At 36.5% G+C, this 12764-nt stretch overlaps 1 protein-coding gene across 4 annotated transcripts in view; it reads right to left on the bottom strand.

Annotated features, from left to right (window-relative positions):
• Cfap69 (cilia and flagella associated protein 69) overlaps window positions 1-12764 on the bottom strand; it is a 67915-nt gene that overhangs the window by 34718 nt on the left and 20433 nt on the right. For all 4 annotated transcript variants that reach the window (XR_008214635.1, XM_052721986.1, XM_052721987.1 and 1 more), the window contains 5 exons: window positions 12377-12486; window positions 9722-9798; window positions 6821-6919; window positions 1307-1456; window positions 1037-1214 (listed from right to left, as the gene is read on the bottom strand). Coding sequence is in view for 3 of the 4 variants with exons in the window: in XM_052721986.1 (XP_052577946.1) it covers window positions 1037-1214; window positions 1307-1456; window positions 6821-6919; window positions 9722-9798; window positions 12377-12486 (614 nt within the window). In the remaining variant the exon portion in view is untranslated. The remainder of the gene's footprint in view (window positions 1-1036; window positions 1215-1306; window positions 1457-6820; window positions 6920-9721; window positions 9799-12376; window positions 12487-12764) is intronic.

The following is a 12764-nucleotide window of genomic DNA, read 5'->3' as shown; positions in this document are numbered from 1 at the left end:
TGCAATACCTTGTAAAAATCTCTGTCATTACACTTATTATACCTTCTTTTAATTGCTTATGTACTTGTTTTTCTTTGTAAATATAAGAGAAGGTCCATGAAATGTTATTGTTTAGTTTTTGATTAAAATTTTATTTTAGTGGTTGGGATGTAAAAACAAATAAATAGAAAAGTAAAATTATTTTCGATTTGTTATATATATGAGTGTTTTGCTCTCAGGTATGTCTATGCCCCACATGCATGTGTGGTACCCATGGAGGTCACAAGAGGGCATTGGATCCCCTAGAACTGGAGTTATGAGTGGTTAGGAGCTGCCATGTGGGTGCTAGGAATCAACCCACATCCTCTGCAAAAACTTAACTGCTGAGACATCTCTTCAACTCTTCTATTTTATTTTAGTTTTTGAAATAGGGTCTCACTATGTAGCTCTGTTGATCCTGGAGCTCACTCTTGAACTCACAGAGCTCTGTGTTCCTCTGCCTCCCAAGTCCTGGGATTAAAGTGTGTTGTTAGCACACCAAGCTTTTAGTTACATTTTTATGATCTCAGACTGACCATAGCACAATAGACAATAATTATTTATTGAACAATTGAGTAAGCAACTTGAAAACTTACATTTTATTGACAATTACAGAACTGGAAAAGTAGTAAGTACTAATCAGAAATCTAATGAATAAATAGTTATAAAAGTCTTATTTTACTTTATCCATCTGTAAAGGCACAATTTAACTATGTAGTATGATACTTTTAGAGCATCCTACTTAGACAAGCATGGCTTCTCTGGTAATTCCAGTACTGGGGAAGAAGAGGAAAGAGACTGTCCTTACTCAACTACATTGCAAGTTCCAGGCTACATGAGACCTATCTCAGAACTCACAAAAGGACAAAAAGCGTAACTTCTTTTATTTCTAATGGCATGAAGCCCAGCCATCAGCTGAATCAAAAATTCAATTGAACACAGATTCAAAGTTGTTAGTTATCTATCACTGGCCACAGTTTAAGGCAAATGACATTCCTAGCTACCCACATACACTTACAGCAGGCATTCCAAGTTACTAAGCTGTTGTATAATTTCCTCTTTTGAAGATCTTTCCAATAAATTCCAAAGTATTTCTGATGAGCGAAACAGAAGCTGTCCTGAGGGATCTGGGTCATTGAGGCGAGCACAGATTCTGCTGGCTGCTTGACCTTTCACCATTAAAGTGCAATTGACTTCTGAAAAGTAAATTTAACAAACCAGTCTGTTAGAGAGAAAGAAAAGTAGTGAACAATAAAATGTTGAAATTCAGCAGTACTACTATACACACCAGAAGTCGAGAGGTGCTGCAGAACTTTAAGAACCCAAAGTTTCTCAACAAGCTGGTTTTCAAGTAGGAGCACGGACTGGACCATTGCTTTGGCCAATCCTCCGACTTCAGCCATCTTAATCTTGTATGACGAGCTAACCTGCTGGTAGCCTAAAGCCACAACAGGGACAATTATTTCACATAAGGATCATTTGAGAACAAAAACAATATAAAAACTATTTTTGAGAATAAAAACAATATAAAAACTTTTTTTTTTTTCGAGACAGGGTTTCTCCATGTAGTTTTGGTGCCTTTCCTGGATCTCGCTCTGTAGACCAGGCTGGCCTCAAACTCACAGAGATCCGCCTGGCTCTGCCTCCCGAGTGCTGGGATTAAAGGCGTGCGCCACCACCTCCTGGTGATCAAAAACTTTTTAAAGAACACATGGCATTTACAACTTGTACAGTAGAGGGATGGGCAAAGTTTTCGACAAAGGGTCAGACAGTATATCTTTGCAGATTATTACGTTCTATGTCTCAACTATCTAGCTCAAGATATTATAGCATGATATCATAGCCTTGAAGAAAGCCATAACTAAGATGAAAAAAATGGGCATGGTTATATCCAATAACATTTAATTTACAGTACTCCAGTTTTTCCCCCGAGGGCTCCATAGTCTTTTGGCCTTGAAATAAACCCACAGATTTTGGAAACACATCTTAAATTCTAAAAATAAACAAACAAACAACAACAACAACAACAAAACACCAAGTACCAGCCAGTAAGTAGTAACTTTCTTTAAAGTCAAATAACATGGTAACAAATCCTTTACATTTTCACTCTGTGTGACAATGTACTGCTTGAACTCTTTCAAGGGATAAGAATTACATCACATCAGCAGTAAAGAAGAGGAGAGAAGTAAATGATTGTGAATTCGGGGTATTTTAGGGCAGCGAACAGCATGACTTACAAACTTCCATCCTGCTGTAGGCCTTATGAGGCACACTACCCCTTTTGCTGGTTGCACAGGTGCCTGCCTCACAGTTTGTAGCCATGGGATTAAATAACCACCACAGTAAGGTGAAGCTGTTTTTTCTCAGTGATCTCACATATAACTCCCTGACATCTTGACTTTTGAAACCAACTAGATTCTCTTTAACTATGACATAGTTCTAAGGTGTCTGTCAGTTTGTTTTAACTTTCTGAGTTTGGTCTCTGGGTCATACATAAGGCCCTGTCCGTTCCTGAGATGGGTTGTCTGGGGGTATGCTCTATACTCGCTGTGAAAGTTTAAAAAGGCACTACAAATACAAAGAGGGCTGGAGAGATCGCTCACCAGGTAAGAAAGAGCACTTGCTCTACAAGCATGAGAACATCGGGCAGTGGTGGCGCACACTTTTAATCCCAGCACTTGTGAGTCAGAGCCAGGCAGATCTCTGGGAGTTTGAGGCCAACCTGGGCTACAGAGCAAGATCAGGACAGGCACCAAAACTACACAGAGAAACCCTGTCTCAAAAAACAAAACAAAACAAACAAACAAGCATGAGAACTTGAGTTTGAATCTTTAACAAGAAGGTAAAATGCTTGGCATGGCTTGGGCATGGTGGCACATGCCTTTCATTTAAGCACTCAGGAGTCAGAGGCAAGCATATCTCTGTGAGTTCTCTGCTAGTCTGGTCTGTACAGACAGTACCAGTCCAGTCAGGGGGAAATAGTGGCACTGTGTCTCAACAACAACAAAAACAAACAAATCTTAACAACAAAACCAAACACAAATACAAAAAAGCATGACATGGCTACACACCTGCTTGTGACTCCAGGGCTTGGAGGTAGAGTCAGTAAGGCTGCTGGGGCTTATTGGCCATCGGCTTAACTCTAGGTTTAGTAAGAGACCAGGTCTCAAAGGATTAGGGAGTGATAGGCCAGAACGCTCAACATCCTCAGCTACCTAAACACATACATGAGCATATACCATACACATATAGCACATACACACACACACACACACACACACACACACACATATATACAAAATTTAAAAAATGAAAATAAAAAATTGCTTATAATTTTACCATTTCAAAACCATATCTGGCTTTAAATATCAAGTTTTAAGACATTTGCTTTATTTTAATTCTATTTCTTTTGGTGCATGTTTGTGGCAATGTGTGCCACAATCCATGTGTGCTATGGCATGTGTGTAGAGGTCAGAGGATGACCTACAGGAGTCAGTTCTTCCCTGCCACTACGCAGGTCCTGGGAACTGAACTCAAGTTGCCAGCCTTGACAGCAGATGCCTTTACCTACTGAGTCGTCTTGCCAGTCTTTTCTTCTTGTCTTTAAGAGATGTCTCTATTTTGCTGAATCAGTTCTAAGGTTGTGTTCTTAATTACAACTTCTCATGTTTACTTTGAGGATTTTGCCTTTCCACTTGCCACTTAGGGAAGTCTGCCTACAAGCTTTATTTCCACATCCTAAAGCTAATAACAAAACCCAACTAACCATTCAGTGATCTTGCTCCCGGTTAAGCTGCTGCTCCCATCTTCTTGTCTGCTTTACCATTTCAGTTCTAAATACAAGTTTGTATTATGAGCTGCCCCTGCTTCATTCTCAAGTGGATGCTTCTGCTCTCACATCCTTTCAGACTGCTATAAGATCATCATTGTCAATAGATCTCCAACATTAACCACAACTTTCTAGGTATGACACTAGCTTGGGTTTTCCATCCATTATTACAGAAATTTCTTCAGTACTGATACCAAGACCACCTTTCTTCATTAAACATTTCATTCATTAATATACATATGGTGGTCTTTAGGTTTCTTCCCCCGATAAACACGAATTAAATTATTTCTCACTTTTGAATATTTCCTTCAGGATAAGAATTTTTATAGAAGATGTCACACCAATTATTTGCTTCAAGTTCTTCCTGGTATATTAATAGGCTTATTCTTTCCTAAAAATTCTCATTGGACTTTGACATTACTTGTGACAACTGACAGCTTTTAAAAATATTTTTGCACATCCACATGATGTGGAACACATTCTTAAACATGGCTCCAATGAACACTTTGCATATTTCTTCTATTCAAGGTTTCTCACTATAGTATGTTCTATGAATTGAATCAAGATAACTAGAGCTGTTCCACACAACTTATATTAATACAAGTTCTCTGCATTTGACATTCTCCTGGGTCCTGGAAAGTCAGTCATGTGATAATGAACACTTCCCATACTTGTTGCTCAGAGATCCTTTCCAGCGTATGTTCTTTTATGCTTTTGAAAGTTACTGGGTTGAACAAAGGCTTTCCCACATTGCTTACAACACTGAGTTTCTCTTTTTTGAATTTCTGTATGTCTCTACTAGTTAAGTAGAGCAGCTGAAGGTTTCACCACAGTGCTTAAATAAGACAGGATTCTTTCCTCTATGAATCTTTTCACATATGCAAAGGGACCTGAACCACTCAGGGATTCCCCACATTGCTTACATATATCATTTTTTTCTCCAATGTGAGTTCTTTCATGTATTTGAAACCAATTGTGACAATCACAATGGGTTTTATCACAATGCTTACAAACGTAAGGTTTCTCTCCAATGTGTTCTTTCACACATTTGAAGGGAACATGGACGACTAAAGATTGTCTCACATTGCTTACATGCATAATGTTTCTCTCCAGCATAATTTCATGCATGTCTCTGAATAGAGCAAGATAAATCACATGCTTCCCCACATTGCTTACACTCACAGACTTTCTCCCCAGAGCAATTTCTCTCATGTGTTAGAAATGAAGTGGAACAGTCCAAGGCTTTACCACACACCTTACATTTATACGGTTTCTCTACACTGTGTGTTACCATGTGTCTCTGAACGGCTGGCAGAGTCGTATAAGCTTTCCCTCTTTGCTTATCTATATATGGGTTCTCATCATTATGTGCCCTTTAATGTTTTGGAGAACACTGGGGATGTTAGCAACTTTGTGTTCCTTACATTTATTTATATGGTTTCTCTTCTTTCCTGACACTCATTTGGTCTAGTATGTGAGCAGGCTGATCATTGGAGGGTACATTTGGAAATGAAAGGGCAATATCTACTTCTCCACAATACAATTTTCTCATGGTTTATACCAAGAGGAAATTTCTTGTTCAGAATATAACCTAGAGTCTGGCTCAACATTTCTCCACATTGGTTACATAGTTTTATGTCGGTTTTTAAGTCTCTCTTGAGGTCGGTGTACTTCTCTCTGATGTTCTGGCGTTCTCCCTTTTGTCTTTTTTCAGCTTTCTCGTGTCCCAGGTTCTCTCCACAGCTGTTCTCACCTGTTGCCTGGTCAGGTCACAGTGCAACAGAAACGAGGTGGCCTGCAGTCTCAGGAGCACTCATGGGATCTCAGTGATGATCTGCAATGGCAGATGGAGATCTTCCTCTTTTTGAACATTTCTATTCTTTGGATCCCTTTTAAACATCCCTTAATTCTTTCAATCATATTTTCCAACTCTCAATATAAACACTCTTCATAGTGTTCTTCTTGGTCCCTTGCTGTTTACATGATTTATTTCCTGACTAATTCAATCACTGACAGTTTCAATTTTCATTTCCACTCAGTGAATTCCAAGCCTGTTTTTCTGATCCCTGAAGATTTTAGAATTCAATGTCTACTATTCACTAAATTCTCCAATCTGTCTACCTGAGACTTCACATTGTATGTTTAATAATCTCCTTATATATTTCACTACCTCAGATGTCTTGTCATGTTCTCCTTAGTTATACATTTTTAGACTACCATAGTCTTATTTTTATCTATTTAAAAACATGTAACTCCAAAATATCATTTATTTATTCTCTCCCTTACTATATTGATTGCAAGTTATATAATCAATGAAGGTAAGAGGTATGTCTTAAATAACATTATAGCCTCACAATGCTAATGCTTGATATAATCTACTCATCAGTATGTCTTAAGATTTCCTAGCTATAATATACAGAATTCTCCCCAAACATAATAGAGAATGGCATCAGTATTACTAATTCAACATCTACTTAGATGTATTGATATTATGATTAAAATAATTTTATTTTCACTACTAAGAAATACTACTAGTAGAGTTGGGCAGTAGTGGAGCACGCCTTTAATCCCAGCACTCAGGAGGCAGAGGTAGGTAGGTGGATCGCTGTGAGTTCGAGGCCAGCCTGGGCTACAGAGTGAGTTCTAGGATAGGCTCCAAAGCTACACAGAGAAACCCTGTCTCAAAAAAAACAAAAAAAGGAAATACTACTAGTAACAAACTTAATTGGCTATGCCTATATCAACTGGGCCATAAATATTTACCATCAAGATAAAAATTTGATGTACAGCCCCAAACTAAAAAAAAGCTTATACAATTTTTAAAGATAACTGAAGAAGTCAAAGCTACACAAAAATTATTTTTGTGTTGAATCCATGAGCCCTGTGTTTTCAAAGTTTAGTGAAATACAAGAAGATGAATTTTTTGTTTCCCAAAGACACAAGTTATCACGGAAAGATAAATGAAAACTTTACCTGGAATATGCTTTTTTGGTGGTTCTGCATGATAGAAGTCAATAATACACTTACAAATTTGTATCCTTAACTTAGAACTTGGTATTTTCATTAATTCACCTGCCAGAAGAATAAAGGAGAGTACTGTGATAACATGTTATAAGTTTATTTAAAAATGTAAGCATAGAATACTGATATTACAACATTTATTTTAAAATCTCATTAGCTATTCATATTGAGTCTTATAATTACATGTGTGATCAACACATACACTTTTGAGCCATCATACATCACTATCATATGGGAGTCTTTTCTGGGAAATTCCTTGTTAGGTGCTATTTTTATATGAATAACACATTGTATACTTACACAAATATGATATTAAATTAAGCACAAGAGAACAGAGCAACTGAGGTACATAGTGAATGGAAGATGTAGGAGGCTGCTGCTGGCAAACAGTATACTCTTTGACAGCTAATTCAAAAATACTAAGTATAAAGTACATTCATTTATCTAAATGATAAAATACAGTAAATACATAATCCAGGGACACAGTCACTCGTCACTTATCAAGTGTTCTGCACTGTATACCACTGGACTGCTCTATTTTCACAGAACTGGCAATGGGGGGGGGGCTTCTATCACCATCACCACAAATGTGGATAATGAGTGGCACTATGGCAAATTATGACATCAATAAATGATATAATTTTTGGCCCAATGATAGATTTATAGGACCACCATCTTATATATGTTCTGTTGCTGGGTGAAATGAAGTGATATAGTGCATGACAGTATAAGTAAACATACATGCACACATACATACCTGTCTATGTAACACTTTGAATCTATCCTTACGATTTTCCATCTCAATCATTTCAGCCTGTCCTTTCCAGAAAGAAGAGAATGATACTAATAGTATAGATACTGGAGACAGACCAAGAATAAAGTCTGGCTCTGCTATATTCTAAAAGTGTGTAAACTAGTTAGTATTTGATTTTTTCATCCATAAACCAGGCATAACAGTTATTACATTTAAGAATGCTGTAAAGATTGATTTCATATAAGACAAGGATTGAGAATAATGTTTAGCACACTGTTAAGTGCTACACGTGATGGTAACTGTTGATAAAATAAAGGTTAGTATTCTTCCTAACTAGATTCAGAAGCTTGTGTTTCATAATGTATTCTTTCCTTAAAATTCCATATTAGCTTTGCTCTCAATTTGCCGGCAGACCAATACATGGTAGAACCTGGGAGTTATTAGTAATGGTCATGAATATATTTATTCAATACTTCATATTGGGTATTTTTATTTACTTCATTTTTCCAGCAATTTAAAAAGGTAGGGGACAGAGTAGTATTTGCACTACACAATCAGCAGAGGGAATTAATAAGAAGTTAAGAGCTCATATTGTTTGTAGTGGCAATATAATGTACTTTTACTGGCAGGCTGTCACTAAGCAAAGAATAATCTAATGATAGGTCATGTATTATTATAAAAATGTCAGCCAATTCTCTAGGAGGCAGCACTCTAGAAGAGTAGGGCCAACAGTGACATTTAAAATAATATTACCAACAAAACCTTCATATTTTTTAATATTAGCATGTCATCTTTTAGGATGGCTTCCTATTTAACTTTTCTACTAATGGCAGAATTGAAATCTCCCACTTCTTCTGAGCCTGCCTGATCGTAAGGTTTTCTTTAATTCTCCACGTTTAATCTAGTCTTTGTGATACTTTCCTCTACTGTTTGAGATGAAGTTTAGGAAGTTTATTCTGAGTAACTACAGTTGAAGATGATGAAACTTAAACATAAAAGAATTATAAGTAATATTTAATGTTAAAAACAAAAATGCTTCTTATTCATTTTAGTTGACCCTCTAAAAACTTTTTGTATGAAGTATAGTACTGAGAAAATAATTTAGGTAAATAGTTTTATTCAATCATTTACCTATTATTTCACTTTTACAAATAAAGACTTGCCAGGCGGTGGTGGCGCACGCCTTTAATCCCAGCACTCGGGAGGCAGAGCCAGGCGAATCTCTGTGAGTTTGAGGCCAGCCTGGTCTCCAAAGCGAGTTCCAGGAAAGGCGCAAAGCTACACAGAGAAACCCTGCCTCGAAAAACCAAAAAAAAAAAAAAAAAAAAAGACTTAAATTAGTAACTGCAAATTTAACATAGTATTTGTTTGGAAAATGTATCATCATGCCCCAGGGGCCAATTTTCAGAAAGTGTTTCACATGATCTCATTTCTTAGGAATTATTTTCCTATTTCCAAAAAGTAAAAAAATAACCTAGATATAAATACATACTCTTTTATAACATTTTTCACATTTGATTTTATTTAAAAGTTTGGAGCATGCAGTGAACAAGGAAGTACTCAACAGTTTTAGTAACTCAATATAAAAGCTCAAATGTGAAAACATTTTTGTGATTACTAAATGAAGATTGCATAAAATTACACCCCAGCTCTGAGCTCTTGGCCACTGATCGCTGTTGGCAGAGGGGGAGACTGGTTTCTCCCAGCATGCATGTTCCAGTGAAAGAGCACACGTTCAAGAAGATTTGGGCAGCACAAACTGGTCTCGATGATCTAGGAAGAGCTGGGTGAGGGCGGATGTGATCAAAAGATGCTGTATGAACCTCTCAAAGAACTACGAAAAAAAAGGTTAACAAACCCACAACTCAATTATACATCTAATCAAATGTGTACAGAGAAGTAAATCCAGTCTTGAAAGCCTCAGAAGAAAACAGTTCTGGAATCACCACTGAGTACACCACCGTGATAACTCTCAAGTATAAAATAAGGGACGAGCCCCGGTGTGGAGGATAGCGTTAAGGAAACAGTGAAGGCAGGCACACTCCCTTCCCCATGTTGGTCCTGCCATTGTATATCCCGTGTAAGAAACCTTGACTTACCCAGAAGTGCAAGCGAATTAGCAGTATCTTCAGTGTAGGTTATTTCATCTGATACTTTCTTTTTCAAAAATGGCAAGCTTCAATGAGAACAAAGAGTCAGAGTAACTTTTAACGGAGTCACTGATTGATGCTTCACTTATAAAGGGGAAATATTTATTTTCTAAAGAATAAAGTGATTCTCTCTCCCAGCCTCTCTCATTCTTTAGTGTGAGCACTGACAACAATCAGAAGAAAACTGTATTTCTAACCAACCAACCAGAGAGAAAAAACAAAAACAAAACACTGTCATAAGAATGAAGAGAGGCAGAGCTGAGAAAGTAATCCTCCATCACTGTGGCTAAAACACGAATTATTTTTCTGAGGGCAAAGTCATAGTGAATTATACTTGTAATCGCTGTTAGGAAGACTCAACTAAAACTTAAAAATGTCTAATGGCTCTTCCTGAAGTTTCTAAGGCGGGAGGTACCAGATTAATGGTCTATTTCTTTCCAAAGGTCAGTGCCCTCTCCTTATTAACTAGATTAGGAACTATTCACAAAAGAACAGAACGCTTTGGGGAACAATAAGGATTCGACTTTAAAAACATTAGTTATATCAGAATTGCAATTCATAGCTACTATAATCAAAGTTATCTGAAAATACTTATTTATAAATCACAGATCAAGCTTATGAATTGTTCATTATCCTAAATTTCAAGGGAGAGATAAAAGTTACTTCTTAAAACAAAATATAAGCCATTTGAATCTCCTGTGTTGTTTGACACATAACACATTTACACAAATGACTTCCAACTCATGTCTTTCAAAAACATTTACCAAATAGTTGGAAAGTGGCATTGAGAGTTATCATATGTGGCCACACACTACAGGAGTTAATTTGAATTTAAAAGTATATCAAGGCAAGCTACAAAGAGACAATTTTATAATTACTATGGGAACTCGTTCCTACTCCATTAGAATTAAATTTGGAACAAATAAAAAGATTTATCATCTAGTTGAATGATGGGCATCTGAAGATTTTAAAACTGAAACTATAAATATCTTGCCCCATTTTTCATTTTTCTACCAAAGGAGATTACTATAGGATAAAGTAACGGGGTGTGTGGGGGGTCCAACCCAAAAGGCTATGGAGAAAATAAAATGTGCTCCTGGTATAATACAAAAGCTTACTGGAGACCAAAGAAGAAAAACTTGATGTATTTTCAATTTTTTAATCTCCAAAATTTTCAAAATCAAGTGAGGACTGGGTGTAGTGAAATGCTGAATACAGGTGGACATTTGACATGTAAGAAAATTAATAATGTGATAACTTCAAAAGGAGGGAAAGGAGGAACACAGTTGAAAAGATTTGTAGAGACACTCCACAGCCTGAGAACCAGCTCTATGCAGCAACGACACTGAGGTAAAGCTGTGAACCCAGGCCTTCAGGACCCGCACAGCATGCACACCCCAAGGGCTGTCTGTGATACAGTCAAATGTCAACATGTAACTAATCGTTACTTCCTTGGAAGCACTAGAAAAATCATTTATTTATTTATTTATACAGTCTCTATTAAAAAGGCCAAGCATATGCATTTGGTAAACTATTTTTCATTATTTTAGTATGGTATCAAAATTGCAACAAAATTTTTAATTTTACTGCTGCTATATCTAAGACTTGGAATTTTACATATATATATATGTGCATGTGTGTGTGCGTGTGTGTGTGTGTGTGTGTGTATATATATATATATATATATGTATATAGTAGTGAATAGTACTAATAGTGTCAGTTTGCTATTTACAACATTAAATTGGTAGATAGATTTGGAAGACAAAATGATTTCTTTCCAACTAATAAGTTTCTTCTACTAACACTGCAGTGACCTGAAAGTAGCTATTTAAACATATATCTAGAGTAGCCACTATGTGGCAGCAAAGAAGCATTATATGTGTGTGTGTGCGTAGTTTCCAGAGCTGGTGTAGACACTACAACAGAGGAGGATAAGGCATATTAATTTTATAACTCTTACCTCTAATTTATATAACCTTTAGTGTATATATATGTATATACAGAATTTTCTCCCTCATTCAAAATTGCAAAATCAAATGAAACTCTACATAGAACTTAATATATTTGTGAGACTGAAATTTTCCTAAGAAAGAGAAAAAAGAAAACCAAACTGAAACTAAGTAACACTAGTTTATTTAAAGATCCTCTCAAAAAACTACAGTCTTTTGGTTTCATCTGCTGCTCACCAATCACGTGACAGTAACTACTTACAAGAAAGTATTTTATACTTCAATTTAATCTCTTCTGTAGCAATCTGAGATTCCAACATTTGAAATAATAACTGTCCAACTGTCACCAAGTTGTTTGTTTTGCTTTTTAGCTCTATATTACATACACACACACACACACACACACTTTTTTTCCAGAGAGGATTTCTCTGTAGAGCCCTGGTTGTCCTGGAACTTGCTTTGTAGACCAGGCTGGCCTCAAACTCACAGAGATCCACCTGCCTCTGCCTCTAAGTGCTGGGATTAAAGGTAAGTGCCACCACCACCACCCAGCTAAACTCTATATTATCAATACACTATATATCCAATACCTTTGTAACACAACATAAAGCATGATGTCATATATAGCAGGACAAAGTAAAGTTAAACAACTTACCCACACAATTTTATGAGTTCAGATGCGGGTTCCACAAAGCAGGGCTGCCTTTCAATTTTATCAGCACACAGACCCAGGATTTTAAACACCTGTGCCAGGTCCCTTAGAGGCTTCAAAGTTTTGTTAAGAAATAAAATCATCGATTTATAAGCACATGTCAATGGGCCTTTCCCCCAAAAAGCTTATGAAATTCCATCTATCTTGCTAAATGTAGTAAGCATTATTTTAATTATTTTGGAGTCTAAAGAAAAAATTTATAACTATTTTTAGCAACATTTTTTTTGTCTCAGTAACTTTTATTTCAACCCACAACACAAACAGACAGAGCTCAAATCCTATTTTAATGTAGGACTTTATTTTGTTCAGATGCATTTTCTCCTAATTAGCA

Source organism: Peromyscus californicus, unplaced genomic scaffold (genome assembly GCF_007827085.1).
Source record: "Peromyscus californicus insignis strain IS unplaced genomic scaffold, ASM782708v3 Scaffold_6__1_contigs__length_162567912, whole genome shotgun sequence".
Lineage (NCBI taxonomy): Eukaryota > Metazoa > Chordata > Mammalia > Rodentia > Cricetidae > Peromyscus > Peromyscus californicus.
This window is presented reverse-complemented; position numbering and strand designations above follow the sequence as displayed.